At 40.0% G+C, this 16,268-nt stretch overlaps 1 protein-coding gene across 1 annotated transcript in view; it reads left to right on the forward strand.

The window, feature by feature from the left end:
* Positions 1 to 16,268, forward strand: part of SMG1 (SMG1 nonsense mediated mRNA decay associated PI3K related kinase) — a 118,174-nt gene that overhangs the window by 95,930 nt on the left and 5,976 nt on the right. Inside the window, exons 46-59 of the mRNA XM_020802964.3 lie at positions 635 to 807; positions 1,192 to 1,471; positions 2,135 to 2,407; positions 2,615 to 2,849; positions 4,172 to 4,395; positions 5,362 to 5,512; positions 5,597 to 5,786; positions 7,884 to 8,353; positions 8,967 to 9,104; positions 9,504 to 9,656; positions 10,552 to 10,731; positions 12,388 to 12,615; positions 13,663 to 13,874; positions 14,225 to 14,331. Of these exons, the coding sequence (XP_020658623.3) occupies positions 635 to 807; positions 1,192 to 1,471; positions 2,135 to 2,407; positions 2,615 to 2,849; positions 4,172 to 4,395; positions 5,362 to 5,512; positions 5,597 to 5,786; positions 7,884 to 8,353; positions 8,967 to 9,104; positions 9,504 to 9,656; positions 10,552 to 10,731; positions 12,388 to 12,615; positions 13,663 to 13,874; positions 14,225 to 14,331 (3,014 nt within the window). The remainder of the gene's footprint in view (positions 1 to 634; positions 808 to 1,191; positions 1,472 to 2,134; positions 2,408 to 2,614; positions 2,850 to 4,171; positions 4,396 to 5,361; positions 5,513 to 5,596; positions 5,787 to 7,883; positions 8,354 to 8,966; positions 9,105 to 9,503; positions 9,657 to 10,551; positions 10,732 to 12,387; positions 12,616 to 13,662; positions 13,875 to 14,224; positions 14,332 to 16,268) is intronic.

The following is a 16,268-nucleotide window of genomic DNA, read 5'->3' on the forward strand; positions in this document are numbered from 1 at the left end:
GAAGAAAGGGCTTCGCGTGCCAGATGCGGCACATGTGCTATAGGTTCACCATCACTGATCTACTTCATCATGCAGAGGCAACACAGCGTGCTGTTGCAGAAAGCGGAGCCCTAATAATGTTATATGATTGTTCCCTGCCACGTGTTAGCTGCTGAATGTTTTATTTGCATCTTAGTGTGTTTTAATTTTGTACAGTATGCCAATAAAGGTTTCTGTCTGCCAAAAATACTCTATTCAGTATTATGTAGTCTTTTGTCTGTCTCTAGCATGTGCCATCACAATGCAGTAATATCCTTTGTGGCCGTATAAATAAGTTTTATTTGTAACATTGATATGTTACCTTTATCAGTGACTTCCTGGTGGTTTACAGAAGCTAATTAACTAAAACCACAGTACATGCATGCAAAACAATTAGATACTAATGCAGTGCAAAGTCCAAATTTAGTGTATTTACAATAACAAAGGTGTGTTTAAAATTGTTGCTCTTGCTCCAGACTACATTGTGTTTATTTTTAGAAGCATTAAGCAATGTATTCCATATGCCAAATATGCTAGAGTTTCCCATGTACATGTCCATAGAAATTTAGAGTTGAATATCATATTCATATGAGGTTGCAACTTTCTTTTAATGCAGGTATTCTGAACACACTCAGCTGCAGTCTCAGCAGAGAGCTGTACAGGAAGCAATCCAGGTGAAACTGAATGAATTTGATCAATGGATATCTCATTATCAAGCTGCTTTCAATAATTTGGAGGCAACACAACTTGCAAGTCTGCTCCAGGAAATTAGTACCCAGATGGATCTAGGTATGGAATAACAAAGTGCTTACTCTCTGTCCCTTTCTAACCTTCTGTTAGGTTGAGTGTGGCATGGTAGTATGAGGGCCATTAAAAAGCAGTTGGTCGATTTATGTAGTGGTTTAGAGTCTCTATGTGGTTTTCCATAGTGGTTGTATTATTTGTTATTTCAGACTCACATGCACTTAAAACTATGGCCACTATGGCCGCAGCCACATACTGAAGGCCATCTTCCACACAAGGTGGTGAACCTAAATGGTCTGATGCTCTGCCAGTAATGGTGGGATGCAGTGGCTGTGAGCTTATTCTGTTCAAGTAACAGCTATAATTTTTGAATCTTTTTATTATAACAGTTGTGGACATGCTCAGTTTTCTTAACGATTCATTTCAAAGGTCCTCCAAGTTATGTACCTGCAACAGCTTTCCTTCAGAATGCTGGCCAGGCTCACTTGATCAGTCAGTGTGAACAGTTAGAGGGAGAGGTCAGCGCTTTACTTCAGCAGAGGCGGTCAGTTCTACGTGGATGTCTTGAGCAACTGCACAATTATGCCACCGTAGCTCTTCAGTACCCCAAGACTGTGTTTCAGAAACACCGTGTTGAACAGTGGAAGACTTGGATGGAAGAACTCATTGTTAACATGACAATTGAACGTTGTCAAGAACTTTACCGGAAGTAAGTTGTCAGACCTATTGGATAAAAATGCAGAGAACTAATTCCTTTTATAGCTCAATGATTGTGTGAAATGGTGTTACAGTATAACCTAATGTAAATCAGCTTTAATAGCAATAAGCACTTATATCTTTGCTATTTCAGTTTTGAATATCAGTAAGTAATAGTGGGATGTGTTGGCGCTGCGGCTTAAACTGCAATGCCTCTGGGCTGCAAGGTCAAAAGATAGCAGTTCGAATCCACGCAAAGGAGTGAGCTTCTGTCGCTCGCCCCAGCTCCTGCTAACCTAGCAGTTTGAAAGCATATAAAAATGCAAGTAGATAAATAGGTACCACCTTGGTGGGAAGGTAACAGCGTTCCGTGTCTAGTCGCGCTGGCCACGTGACCATGGAAACGGTCTATGGACAAACGCTGGCTCTATGGCTTGGAAACATATGAGCACTGCCCCCTAGAGTAGGACACGACTGGACAATTTGTTAAGGGGAAACCTTTACCTAAGTAATTTTTATATTCCACTTCTGCTGTGACCTTGCATTGCAAAGATTATACAGTAGTACTGTAATGTTTAACAGCAGGGCAATCAATGTTAGGGAGGTGACTGGATTGTCAATTACAGGGAACAAGCAATGTGCTTTAAAATATTTTGTAACTTAATTTTTTCCTCAGGTATGAAATTCAATATGCTCCTCAGCCCCCTCCTGCTGTATGCCAGTTCATAACTACTACAGAAATGACTTTGCAGCGATACGCTGCAGATATAAACAGCAGGCTTATCCGACAAGTGGAACGTTTAAAGCAAGAAGCGGTCACTGTTCCAGTGTGTGAGGAACAGTTGAAAGAAATAGAGCGTTGCATTAAAGTCTTCCTTCATGAAAACGGGGAAGAAGGTTCACTGAGTTTAGCAAGTGTTATCATCTCTGCTCTGTGTACTCTGACCAGGTGAGACTCTTTCAAAATTTACCAGTTGACACATTTTTTTAATGGTGTCCCTTTTGTTTTCTTTTGTGTCATGTTACAGTTCACTAACATGCTGTATCTAGGAATTGAACTTTATGCTTTCAAATGTTTAAAGAGTCTTGATAAAGATTTGAGATACATAAAATGAATAATAAATCTATTTATTGACCAATTAACCTTTTCATTTAGGCGTAACCTAATGATGGAAGGTGCTGCGTCTAGTGCTGGAGAACAGCTGGTAGATCTGACGTCAAGAGATGGAGCCTGGTTCTTGGAGGAGCTGTGTAGCATGAGTGGGAATGTTACCTGTCTTGTGCAGTTACTGAAGCAGTGTCATCTGGTCCCACAAGATCTGGATATTCCTAACCCTGTTGAAGCATCAGAAGCTATTCACCTAGCTAATGGTGTTTACATATCACTTCAGGTGAAATGTATCTACAATATATTTAGTAATATCATTACCAAATAAGCCCCTCTTTGTGGTAAAGTATAGTACAGAATAATGAATATGCTGAAATATATGTGAAGTCATGTTGTCACAAAGTTATGGAGTATAGATGAAATAAAGCTGAAGAAGGATTCTAAAGGTGTCAGAAATGTCAAGGTGTTAGAAAGAACACTAATAGAAACTAATAGTTTAATGAAAATAATGGGGCTTTCTTCTGTATAAATGTACATAGGATGGCACCCAGAAAATTCAGTGTCTTTTCATTGAAGGAACCTGTTTCTAAGTGCATTCTGTATGAAACACATGTTTTGATTTTGCTGATTTTTGTTCCAAAATTGGAAGCATGACATAGTTGCTTCTGGGCAGTATGGACTTGTGGTTTTCAATAAGGAATTATAATAGTATGAGTCAAGCCTTCTTGTCTGTGTGTTGCCCTGCAGATTTATGTGTGTATATCTAATGCATTGAGTCTCTGGAAGGAACATTTCTATACTTAAGAGAAGAGAAGGTGAAAACAGTTTAGAGCAGGCAGCATAGCACTGCAGCAGATTACTTTGTAACTCCCTAAATAGGGCTGCTTTCTCCTTGGAGGTTTGCAGATGTCACTTAAGTGGATTGATGCTCCAGTATTAGATCTGGAGAAGATCTTCAGTCTTTTAGAATTTATTTCTCACCCTTTCCTTGCTTTTTATTTGCATCGCATTTTATTTGGCTATTTAACAAGTCTGAGAAGACAAAATCTTAAGATGTATCTTCATTCATATTTCTTACAAGAAAGGATTTTTCTGTATGTTTGCATTTCCTACCTGTAAGGACTGACTTGTTTTTAACATAATGTTTTTACTTTTACTTTTATTTATTTGTTACTTTTATGTTCTACCTTTCCTCCTATGTGCTCAAAGCAGCATGTCTGATTATCTGTTCCACTTTATTCTCACAACAAGCCTGTGAGGGAAGTCAAGCCTGAGAGATGTTGTGACTGGCCCCGTGTTGCCTGGTGTGATTTTGTAATACTTTGGGAACATTGCTGGAAAGGCAGTATATACTAAATAAACACAAATCAGATGTAATTGACATATCTAAGGCATGTATTTTAGTACACCCAGCCATATGCCTGATTAAACAATACTTTTAAAAATTATGAACTAATGCAAAAAAACATTCCAAAGTATGGTGCTTTATTTGTTTCTCTCTTTCTCTTCTCTGACCTGTTATCCTTTGAAAACCAAATAATGGCAGAGTAACAAAGAAGATACTGGCTGTTTTGTGCGTCATTTACATGTTTGTTCTTCAAACAGGAACTGAATTCAAATTTCCGTCAGATCATTTTCCCAGAAGCTCTTAGATGCTTAATGAAAGGAGAATACACTTTAGAAAGCATGCTGAATGAACTGGATAGTCTCTTTGAACAAATCACTGATGTACCTTTGCAAACTCTGGTTGAGTCTCTTCAAGCTTACTTAAGAAGTGCAGCCATGGGTCTTGAGGAAGAAACGCATGCTCAGTATATTGATGTTGCAAGGTAAATGACCTGTAGGCATGATTCATTTTACCTTGGTTTCACTGTATCTAGATAGATTAAGCTTTATTGACGGGAAGCAGTTTCATGTAGAGTTTAAATGATACTGTGAACAACAGATAAATCCAAGCTAAATACTATTGGTTTAAACCATAGTCCCACTGTCTGAAACCTGCAAAGTAGGTAGGATTTTAAAAGTAACCTTAGCCATAACCTTTTGGGTTGGTCCAGCTGGCCGGCATGGTCAGTGGTACTGAAGTCTCCAGGGAGCTCTAGTAGAACCAAGAACACACCTTCCTTGCTGAGCTCCAGTTACTTGAAAGAGTGACCAAAACCAGCTTTCTCAGAATGCTAGTTTAGAAGGCAAAGTAAAAAGGGTCAATTAAAATCACATTGCAATGATAAATGGTAACTATTGGGTATACCTTTGGCATAAAAGATGAATTTAGGAAGACAAGTAAAAGGAAGCTTGAAGAAAGCAGTTGAAGAGTCTGAAAAAGTCTTGACATTAGATGACTGTGAGAGTGAATGTTCTTTTATAATCACTTGGCAATTCTAGCATGTGCAGATACCATCTGTATATTTTGTCATTGTTTCCTGATGTAAGCTGGTTTAGTAATTCATTTCAAAACAATTGTGAGAAGTCCTCTGTGTTTTATAGAGGAATGGTGCTTCTAAGATTATCACTGCTTCATTAATGAAGGCATCAATATTGGATTGCTTCTTTCTCTTCTGCCTTATTTTATTTGTATGTAGTTGTATTAAGGATATATCACTTAAAGCTGCAGTCTTGTGAAATGTAAATGGAAGGTCTCATTGAATATCGTGGGGTTTGCTTCTGAATTGAAATGTATAGAATTGATCTGTAGAACACATACATTTCTGAAACAGAGCAGCAGTCCTAATTGTGTCTATCTTTAGGTCTTGAATAACCAAATAACCCTAACTATTGACTGCTTCTTTTTTTAGGATGCTTCATGCCCAGTATGCTGAACTCATTCAGCCAAGGAATGGATCAGTGGATGAAACACCCAAGATGTCAGCTGGCCAGATGCTGTTGGTAGCATTTGATGGAATGTTTGCCCAAGTGGAAACAGCATTTGGCTTATTAGTTGAAAAGGTACAGTATATGCTTCCTTCAGAAATTAACTTTGACAGTGAGACATTTAGAAGGCAAGAAAGCTAACTCTTTATTTTAATTCAGCTAAACAAGATGGAGATTCCTGTTGCCTGGCGCAGAATAGACATAATCAGGGAAGCTCGCAGTACCCAAGCCAACTTTTTTGATGATGATAACCATCGGCAAATTTTGGAAGAGATTTTCTTTTTGAAAAGGCTGCAGACAATAAAGGAATTTTTCAGACTCTGTGGTACTTTTTCTAAAACTCTTGCAGGTAAACAAATACAATATATTTTAAAACATTTCATCTTCTGTGTGTTCAGCTAAAGGGCAGATAAAATTCTGAATAATAATAGCTGGTTGGGTAAAAAACAGAAAATTGGCTGAAATCCTGTGATAAGTCACAACTGGAGTAGGACCATTGAATCGGTGAAACTTACAGAGGAGAATCATCAAATCCTCACTGATTCAGTGGACCTACTCTAATTGTGACACTATGAGATTTCAACTTTAAATTTTGTCTCGCAACCAGCTGTGCCAGCAGAGTGTAAAATGATTATGTTAATGGTATATAGGCATACAGTTATTTGGCTAGAAAGAGGCATTGCCAGAAAATATGTTGTGTTGTTTAGAAAAATTATTAGTAAAGTTGCAAGACATGTGAATCAACAAATGCAGATAATTTATTTCTGTGTTGGCACAGAACACCAAACTCAAGAGTTGTCCCTTTATTTGCTCTAGGTTGTTTATTTACTCTAGGTTTCCATAACTTGCTCTACTGTTGAACAGTGAGATATTCTATATGGGTATTGAGTACTGACTTTGTTAATGTCAACACTCAATGTTGAGTGGATAAAACAGACTAAATGTCTGTATCCATATTCTCCTGTGGAAAATAACTGGCTTACTTGAAATGCTTTGAAAGTGATGTCAACAATAACGAAATTCCTGCACCCATTAGTTTCCATTTTACATTTTGCGCGTGATGCAATTCTGTCTCCCTTTTTTATGCAGAAGTTTTGCATAACATAAAAATTAGCACAGATGAAGACCTGAAGGAGCAGACCAAGATACAGTGGTGCCTCGCATAGCAACGTTAATCCGTGCAGCAAAAATCGCTGCTAAGTGAATTCATCGCTATGTAATTTTAAAAAGCCCATAGAAATGCATTGAAACCCCTTCAATGCGTTCCTATGGGCTTAAAAACTAACCTTAAGCGAAAATCTTCCATTGCGGCGGCCATTTTCGGTGCCTCTAATGCGAGGCAACACAGCAGGTGGCCATTTTGTTTACCTGGCGGCCATATTGGAACCACCGATCAGTTGTTTTAAAAAATCATTGCTTTGTGATGATTGTTAAGCAAAACAGGGAACCGATCATCGCAAAGTGAAATTCCCCCATAGGGAACATCGCAAAGTGATCGCTTTTGCGATCGCAAAATGTTCGTCGGTATGCGGTTTCGTCATTAAACGGAGCGCTCGTTAAGCGAGGCACCATGTAATATCATATGGGTGCAATCCTTTTTGCATAATTTATGCCTGCAGAACGATGATTATGTCACTGGCAAGAGGAGATTTTTGGTAATTAAAGACTTCCACATCTTATCTGATGTGCAAGAAGTCTCTTTTGTCACAAAGAAGCCATGGAAGCCTTGGGAGGGAAGGAAGAAATCTTCAATTACTGAGAATTGCCCCCTGCTGTAATGCCATCTGCTGGCAGTGATTTTCAGTAATTAAAGACTTTCTCCTTCCATCCTATAGCTCCCATGGCTTCTACATGATTCAGGGCATTACATGTTCAGAGTTCGAAAAACTGTGGGACAGAAAGGAGAAATTTTAATGTGTGTCCTGCTAGTGACATCTCCACCTTTTTGTGGGTTTAAGTTATGTAACAAGATTTCAACCTATGCACAATCCTAATGACAATTTGGTAATACTGTAATGGAATTAGCTAAATCAGTACATGCACCTTGTAGTGCATTTTTTTATTTATGTCTTGCTTTTAGATTGCATCTTTCCTCCAATAAGCTTAAGGCATTGTACATGGATCTTTCTTCCTGTGTAAGCCTCATGACAATCCTGTGAGGTTGGATGAGGTTGAGAGAGAGAGAATGATAAATCCAAGGTCACGCAGTGACTTTCATAGTTCAGTGCTGGCTCATACATGCCCCGTGCCCTGATACATTTCTAGCTCCTGCATCACACTAGCTGTTAAGATTGAGTTCATAGTTACATTAAAGAGAGTGTGAACCTAACCTATTTGCCTGTTGCAAAATGCCACATGATGTCATTCTTCCACCATTCTGAGATACAAGCAGTAGAGAAGAGTCTTTAGATCCTTGTTCTAATTCTCTGTGATCTTTTTTACAAAGGTATAAGTTCAGTTGAAGATCAAAACACTGTGAATGGACCAGTGCCTATGGTCAATGTGAAAACACTGTATCGGAATTCTTGCTTTAGTGAAGATCAAATGGCCAAACCAATCAAAGCTTTCACAGCTGACTTTGTACGACAACTTTTAATTGGCCTTCCAAATCAAGCATTGGGACTTACACTGTGCAGTTTCATTAGTGCTCTGGGTGTGGATATAATTGCTCAAGTAGAAGCAAAGGACTTTGGGGCTGAAAGCAAAGTCTCAGTGGATGATTTATGTAAAAAGGCAGTAGAACACAATATCCAAATTGGCAAATATTCACAATTGGTTATGAACAGAGCAACAGTGTTAGCCAGTTCATATGATACTGCATGGAAGAAGCATGACCTTGTACGGAGACTGGAGACCAGTATTTCTTCTTGTAAGACAAGCCTTCAGAGAGTGCAGCTCCATATTGCTATGTTCCAGGTAAGTCACTAATTTATCTCAGAATGTTTTGTGCAAATGTGGGAAGAGCATATGAGTCCATGATGGGTGTTTTGGGACACATCTGTACCATGAAGAGAGAACTTTTGTTTTTTTACAAATCAGGTTGCCTGTTGAAGTTTTAATGTATATATTATGCATTTAGTAGTAATAATTCAGCAAACATCTTAGAGGTATATCCAGTATTCTCAAAAGAATGGTGCAATTGAGCCTGAAAGAATGATAATTCTCGTATCACCCATAGCGTTTGAGAGGATGGTGGAGGTAGGAAGGGTTGGGAATAGAGTTTGCTGGAACTCTGTGGAAGCAGGATAGTTGTAATATTTCAAGATGATTGCCCTTTCTAATTACACAGCCATACATTATTGAGTAGGATATAGTTTTCTTATATCAGAACAGTACTTTTACTATTCCTTAAGTTCTGTATTTATCATTTGGTAGTGATAGTCCTCACTGACTGAAATATCATGTTGAATTAACCATTAGGTTAGGATTGTGTTTGTTTTTATGGTGGCTGTAGCTTGCTGATTTATTCATTTCTGCACCATTCCCTAACTCTGAACTAAAATGTCTGTCTTTTTTTCTCTTTCAAAAGTGGCAGCATGAAGATCTCCTCATTAATCGCCCACAAGCCATGACAGTCACTCCTCCACCTCGCTCTGCAATTCTAGCCAGCATGAAGAAGAAACTTCATACCCTTGGCCAGATTGAAGCTTCAATTGCAGCAGTTCAGGTTAGTTTCTTCCATGAAGAAAACATGGGAAACATTGAGAAAGGTATGTCTCTGTACACTGAATACACAGATGCCAAGTAACTGGTTCGCAAAGAACTGGGGAATAGTGATTTCCTCAACTCCATTATTTCTGTACACTTGAAACTGCAGAAGGGTAACAGCATCTCAAAGTACCTAACTTAGGGGCAATCCTTCTTCCTAAGTGCAGATTGCTGCTGCATAATGGTACAAGTTACTGCTTGTCACTTCAAGCCTTCAAGGGAGGGTATACTTGAAGTTTTCCCTGTTGGAAACATGTTGGCCTGCATTCTTAATCATATTGCAAAGATCTGTTCTGCACAGGACCAGTGTAAACGCAAATGGTAAGATTTAAATTTTCATGCTGTTTTACTTACGCAGGAGAAATTGGCAGCACTGGAAGCAAGTATTGAGCAGCGCTTGAAATGGGCAGGAGGAGCTAATCCAGCATTAGCACCAGTTCTTCAAGATTTTGATGCTACAATAGCTGAAAGAAGAAATCTTGTCCTTAAAGAAAGCCAAAGAGCCAACCAGGTACTTCTGGAGGATGTAATGAGTTTGTGATGGGTTTTTAGCAACACATTTTGTTAACAGAAGAGAAGCTAGGCATCTAGCGAATATTTTGCCAGGTACTATGTCTGTGAAGATTCTCAGTCATCCTGGTGAGGTTATCTGGAAGTTGAGTCTTTCTTATTAGGTTGACCTCTTTCTTATTAGGTTGCCAGATACAGTGGTGCAACAGAAGGGTGTGGTCCACATCGGTGGAATTTATATATTCATACTGTGCTAATATAAACTATTTGTGTTTTTCATCTTTCAAACTTGTTTTTGGACTATCTGTAATAACAGTGAAAAGCAAAGGATTATGATGTTTTTAAGAGTAACAAATTTATTGCTGTGTGAACTTTCATGGATTACACATTTGGGCAGTCATACCATCAAAGTTGAAGGGACCATATCTCTGAGGTGTAGCAATATTTTCCAACACTTGGCTCTCAATTTAAAGGATTTTGGGGAACAAGTAAAGGCAAGAGGAGAAGGGGACGACAGAGGACGAGATGGTTGGACAGTGCCATCGAAGCTACCAACATGACTTTGACCAAACTCCGGGAGGCAGTGGAAGACAGGAGGGCTTGGCGTGCTCTGGTCCATAAGGCCACGAAGAGTCGGACACAACTTAACGACTAAACAACAACAAAAGGGAACACTGAAAGACCTCTGCCTGAGAACAATTGTCTCAGATAGGCTCAATGGACAAATAGTCTAATGGTAGTCCAGGGCAGCTGCCTTGTAGTTTAGAATGTGTTGATTTCTAAAATCAGTATTCTTTATATAACTAAACTCAGTGCATTTTTGAAAGAAATAAACCTAAATATTTTAACATATTTTTATGATTGACCCTTTTTTGCTTTCCCTCTTACCCTTCCAGGTTACTTTCCTCTGTAGCAACATCATTCATTTTGAAAGCTTGCGTACCAGAACAGCAGAAGCCTTAAACCTGGATGCTGCCTTGTTTGAACTTGTCAAACGATGCCAACAAATGTGTTCTTTTGCATCACAGTTCAACAGTTCAGTTTCTGAACTGGAGCTTCGTTTAATTCACAGAGTGGTAAGTTTTTTAGGGAGGGGCAAGAGAGGCAAAATAAAAGACAGTTCATTTTAGAAGAATTAAACTATGTGTTTGTACTTGCTCTCATTTCCCCTTCTGGGCTCTGCTTCTTCTGCTTATCATTTTAGGCAAGTCATAGGTTTTGCAAATCATAATTTTCTGCAAAGTTGGAACTGTAAAGTTGTATGATCTCATAAATTATAGTTTGCCTAATTTTGAATGTTAGAGGAAACAATGATTTGCCTTAAATCCAGAAATCAGAGAGGAAATTGAAGCTCCTCAATAGAGGCACATACGTTATTTTTTTAAAGTTAAGTTGTTGTGCTATATCCATTTACATATCATACCAAACTATATTTTCAAACCATAACTAAATCATGTAAAGGTGAGCTCTGGATTATTCCTGATCACTTTCCTTCATTTTCCATTTGCTTTTAACTACACCTACGAAACCCTGGAAACCGCTACGATAGTCAAAATTAACTTGACGGAGGATTATACTTTTCAGGATATCTGAATCATTTTAAGTACTGTGAAGTTTGTGTCTGGTTAAACATCTTTCCACTTTATCCTGAGTTAATTGAAGTTTTAGAACAATATTCAGACACAGCAATGTATAAACGCAACTATGATCAGGCAGGATGGATATTATTGGGATGCAGTGAAATCCCATTTTAACAAAAACAGGCATGGAAGGCCATGTCAGCTGAAGGTAGTTAAAAAGTGGTATAAGCCAGATGTTATTTGGGTAGTTTGTTCATGAAACTGGAGCAAATAACACACATGGGTCAATGGATCTAATCTTTCAGTGCAGGGCGGGTGAGATACCCAACAGCTAATAAAGGTAGATATATATATCACTCTCCATACCATAGGGTCATGCTGAGTAGTCCAGCTCCCCCTTGCAGATAGATGTGCCCATCAATATGCCATGTCCAGTCACAGTGCAGATAGTGGAACTTGTAGAATAATGGAGTCGGATTTAAATCCAAAGCTCTGCTCAAGATAGGAATCTAAATCAAAGTATATCTGACAGCTGGTTGGCTAACTTTCTCTTGAACGCATCCAGTGTTGGAGTACTTACTACCTCCTGAGGTAATTGGTCCCATTATTGTACTAGTCTAATGGGTGGTGTTTTCTAATAATCAGTCTTGTTTTGAGCCCATTGTTGAGTGTCCAGTACTCTGGCATGATTGAGAACAGGTCCTGTCCCTCTTCTATTATGACAACCTTTCAGGGATTTGAAAAGTGCTGTCAGATTCCCCACCACCACCAAGTCTTCTTTTCTCAAGGCTAAACATGCCTGGATCTTTCAGTCTTTCCTCATAGAGCTTGATCAGCCCCCTGTTGATCATCCTTGTTGCCCTCCTCTGAACTTGTTTCAGTTTGTTGGCCTCCTTCTTTAAGTGTGGTGTCTAGAACTGGACACAGTAATCAAGATGAGGCCATCAGTGCCAAACAGAAGAGAACTAGTACCTCGTGGGATTTGGGGACTATTCTTCTGTTAATGTAGCCTAAAATAGTGTTTTCCTTTTTGTGGCCACATCAAACTTGACTATGCATACTGAGCCTTTTGCCTGAGTGGGGAAACCGAGCCTGGTCTTGCTTGCAAATTATTATTTTTTGGCTAACAGTTGAAAACTTCCTTTGTTTTAGGGCACCAATCTTGATAATCCCATTGGTAGTTCAGAATGGCTTTCTTTGGCTCACAAACAACTGACCCAGGACACATCTACCCAGAGGACTGCCCAGACAGAGAAGGAGCAGCAGATAGAAACTGTGTGTGAAACCATTCAGAATCTGGTTGATAGTATTAAAACTGTGCTCACTGGACATAATAGACAGCTTGGGGATGTGAAACACTTGCTGAAAGCTATGGCAAAGGTAATATTCAGAGTGTTTATATGTATAGAATTGCAAGGTGAAACCTTACATTTGTAGTAGACTATCAGAACTTGTAAGGAGGCACAGCATTCTTCTTATCTTCTCCCAGGCTTTGTAACTCCATGGAGCATTTTGTGTGTTGCATGTAAGAATGGCTGTTAGATCATATTACTGGATATCCATTTAACTTCCATGAACTGCAGGCAACTCTATAAGCACAGATGCTTATGCAGCCACTGTTGAATCCCTTCAATTGCTGTGCTAAGTAGAAAATATGCCTGCAGCTGGAGAAGTCGGTTCTTTTTAATAAAACAAGACACCAGAGCTAATTCTCTGACAGTAGATGAAAACGTACTAAGCAGTTAACTTGCTCCAGGAAAAACACTGCAAATATAATATAATAAAGTATATATTATAACATCACTTCTTGATAGATCTAACATTCTTGTATAGTTCGTTTGCACACACACACACACACACACACACTGTGTGTGTGTGTGAGAGAGAGAGAGAGAGAGAGAGAGAACAAGAATGTTAGATCTGTCTAGAAATTATGTTATAATAAGCTTTAATATTTCCTGGAACAGGATTTAGAAATGCTGGTCTTCCAGATGTTTCTTTGCCAACAACTCTCATAGTCCTTTACCATTGGCTATACTAGATAAGGCAACTAGGAGATGTGGGCCCAAACATCTGGAAGGCCGCAGTCACCCCTGCTGCTCTACAGTTAGGAAGAGGCAGCACACAAGTGGCTGGGGGGAAGGAATGTTTATGTCTCTCCAGTAGTATGTGAAGAGAGAAATAAACAAATTGTTGCATAGCATTGCAGGAGCTGAGCAATAGATAATGCATTTTTCAAGGGGTACTTGGTCACATATGCGCTGAACTTCAAAAGACAGGACTTGCCTTTTTGCTGACAGCTGGCTTATCCACCTAGGAAGGAATGTTTTTGCCATTTGACAGCCACTTCTAAGAGAAAAATAATAATATTCCTTTGTTACAGGACGAAGAAGCAGCTAAATTATAATGAATGTTACTTTATTGTAGGATGAAGAAGCAGCTCTGGCAGATGGTGAAGATGTCCCCTATGAGAATAGTGTTAGACAGTTCTTGGGTGAATATAAATTATGGCAAGACAATATCCAAACAGTTCTGTTTACGCTAGTTCAGGCTATGGGTCATGTCCGCAGTCAGGAACATATTGAAATGCTTCAGGAAATTACTCCTATCCTGAAAGAACTAAGAACCCAGAGTCAGAGGTAAGCCGTCATTCTTCTCATTTCACATGATAGACTAAAAATGAATATGAACTTATTATTAATGATGATTCTCTAGATGTTTAGAAACTGACATCATTAATAGAAATTAGATTTGGTGTTTTTTATGAAACCACAGCAGACAACAAAATTCCCTTGGTGACTTTGTGGTGCAGAGAATTTTGTGACACATCTGAGTACAGGGATATTGTAAAATAGCTTAATTGCTTTCTGACATCTTCAAAATAATTTTTTGAAACAATCTAAGATTTTAATACAGATTTTTCTCTTGGGAGTTCTTAGTCATAATCTGTTTGTAAATGGTTGTTTAGCAGTTTGCTTATTTCTCGTAGTGTCTACAATAATCTAGTGAGTTTTGCATCACCGTTAATCACGGATACACCAAATGAATGCTCAAGTCCAACATCATCTGCTACATGTCAACCAACATTTGCTGCAGGTACAGCATGGTCTACGTTGAATCTCTGCTTCAGTCTTTTCCCATCCTGTTGTCCTCCAGATGCTTTGGGCCACTGCAGCACCCTTAGCTCACATGAGCATTGGTGAGGGATCATGGGGGTTGGACTCTTAACTACTGGGAGGTCACCACGCTTGGGAGATCTAGTTTGATATGTTTTTGTTATTTGGCTTGCTCATTCATTCATTCATTCATTCATTCATTATGCCACCCACACTACCGAAAGGTCTCTGGGTGGCTTTCAACAATTAAAATACAGTAAAAAAGATGAAACAATTAAAATACAATTAAAATATATACTCTAAAAATTGCCATCAGGACCCACAGTTGATATTATTTCAATTAAAAGCCTTCTGGAACAGGAAGATTTTGACCTGGCACCGAAATTTCATCAGCGTTGGCGCCAGATTAATCTCAATTGGGATGGTGTTCCATAGTCTGGGGACAGCTGCTGAGAAAGCCCTTTGTCTACAAGCCATACCACTTACCTCCTTGAGGGATGGCTCTTTCAAAAAGGTCCCCTGTATAGATTTTAACTGCCGGGTAGGTTCATATGGAAGGAGGTGGTCCTTCAGGTATCCAGGGCCCAAGCCGTTTAGGGCTTTATATGTCAAAACAAGCACTTTGAATAGGGCCCAGGCAGCAACTGGTAGCCAATGTAATTTAAACAGAATCGGCCTGATGTGTCCCCTAGCAGCCCTACCACTCACCAGCCACACAGCTCGATTCTGGGCCAGTTGCAGTCGCCGGACCATCTTCAAAGGCAGCCCCACGTAGAGCGCATTGCAAGATGTTACCAGTGCATGTGTAACTGTCATGAGACTCCGCTCATCCAGGTAGGGCCCCAGGTATAATTTCTACAGCTGAAGGAAGGTGCCCCTGGCCACCGAGTCCACCTGGGCTTCCAGAGTTAGACTGAGGTCCAGGAGCACCCCCAGGCTGCGGACCCTGTCCCTTAGGGGGAGTGTAACCCCATACAGGGCAGGGAAATGACCCTCCAGCCTGTCCGACATAGCATCCACTAACAGCACTTCCATCTTGTCTGGATTGAGTTTCACTTTATTAACCCTCATGCAGTCCACCATCAGGTTCAGACATGAGTTCATCACAGAAACTGCCTCACCTGGATTGGTGGGAAATGAGAGATAGAGTTGAGTGTCATCAGCATATTGCTGAGTCCTCAGCCCAAACCTCCTGATGACCTCTCCCAGCGGTTCCATGTAGATATTAAACAGCATGGGGGACAGTATCGAGCCCTGAGGAACTCCATGACATAAATGCCATGGGACAGAGCAACTGTCCCCCAGCACCACCCTCTGGACACGGTCAGCCAGGAAGCAGCAGAACCACCATAAAGCGGTGCCCCCAACTCCCAACCCAGTCAGTCTATCCAGAAGGACACCATGGTCAATGGCATTGATTGGTCATCATACAGGGTGACTAAGGCAGTCTCTGTACCAGAACCTGGCCTGAAATTCGATTGAAATGGATCCAGAAAATCCATTTCATCTAGCAGCTCCTGGAGTTGCCTGGCCACAACCCGCTCAACACCTTGCCCAAATAAGGGAGGTTTGCCACTGGGCGGTAGTTAATCACTAGCATTGGGTCCAGGTAAGGCTTTTTTAGGAGTGGCTGAATTACCTCCTCTTTCAAGGTGGTAGGAACCACTCCCTCTTTCAAAGAGGCATTCATGGACTCCTGGACCCAGGTGTGAACCTCCCTGGCAGATCTTCCAGTTAGCCAAGATGGGCAAGGGTCAAGCGGAGTGGTGGTAGAACGGACAGATCCAAGCACCCTGTCCACATCCTCAGGTATCAACAATTGAAATTCATCCATTAATACTTGACCTAAGCACGGCACACTGGACACATCCTCTGATTCTGCAGTAATGGTGGAGTCCAACCCACTGCTAATCTGAG

Source organism: Pogona vitticeps, chromosome 13, assembly GCF_051106095.1.
Source record: "Pogona vitticeps strain Pit_001003342236 chromosome 13, PviZW2.1, whole genome shotgun sequence".
Lineage (NCBI taxonomy): Eukaryota > Metazoa > Chordata > Lepidosauria > Squamata > Agamidae > Pogona > Pogona vitticeps.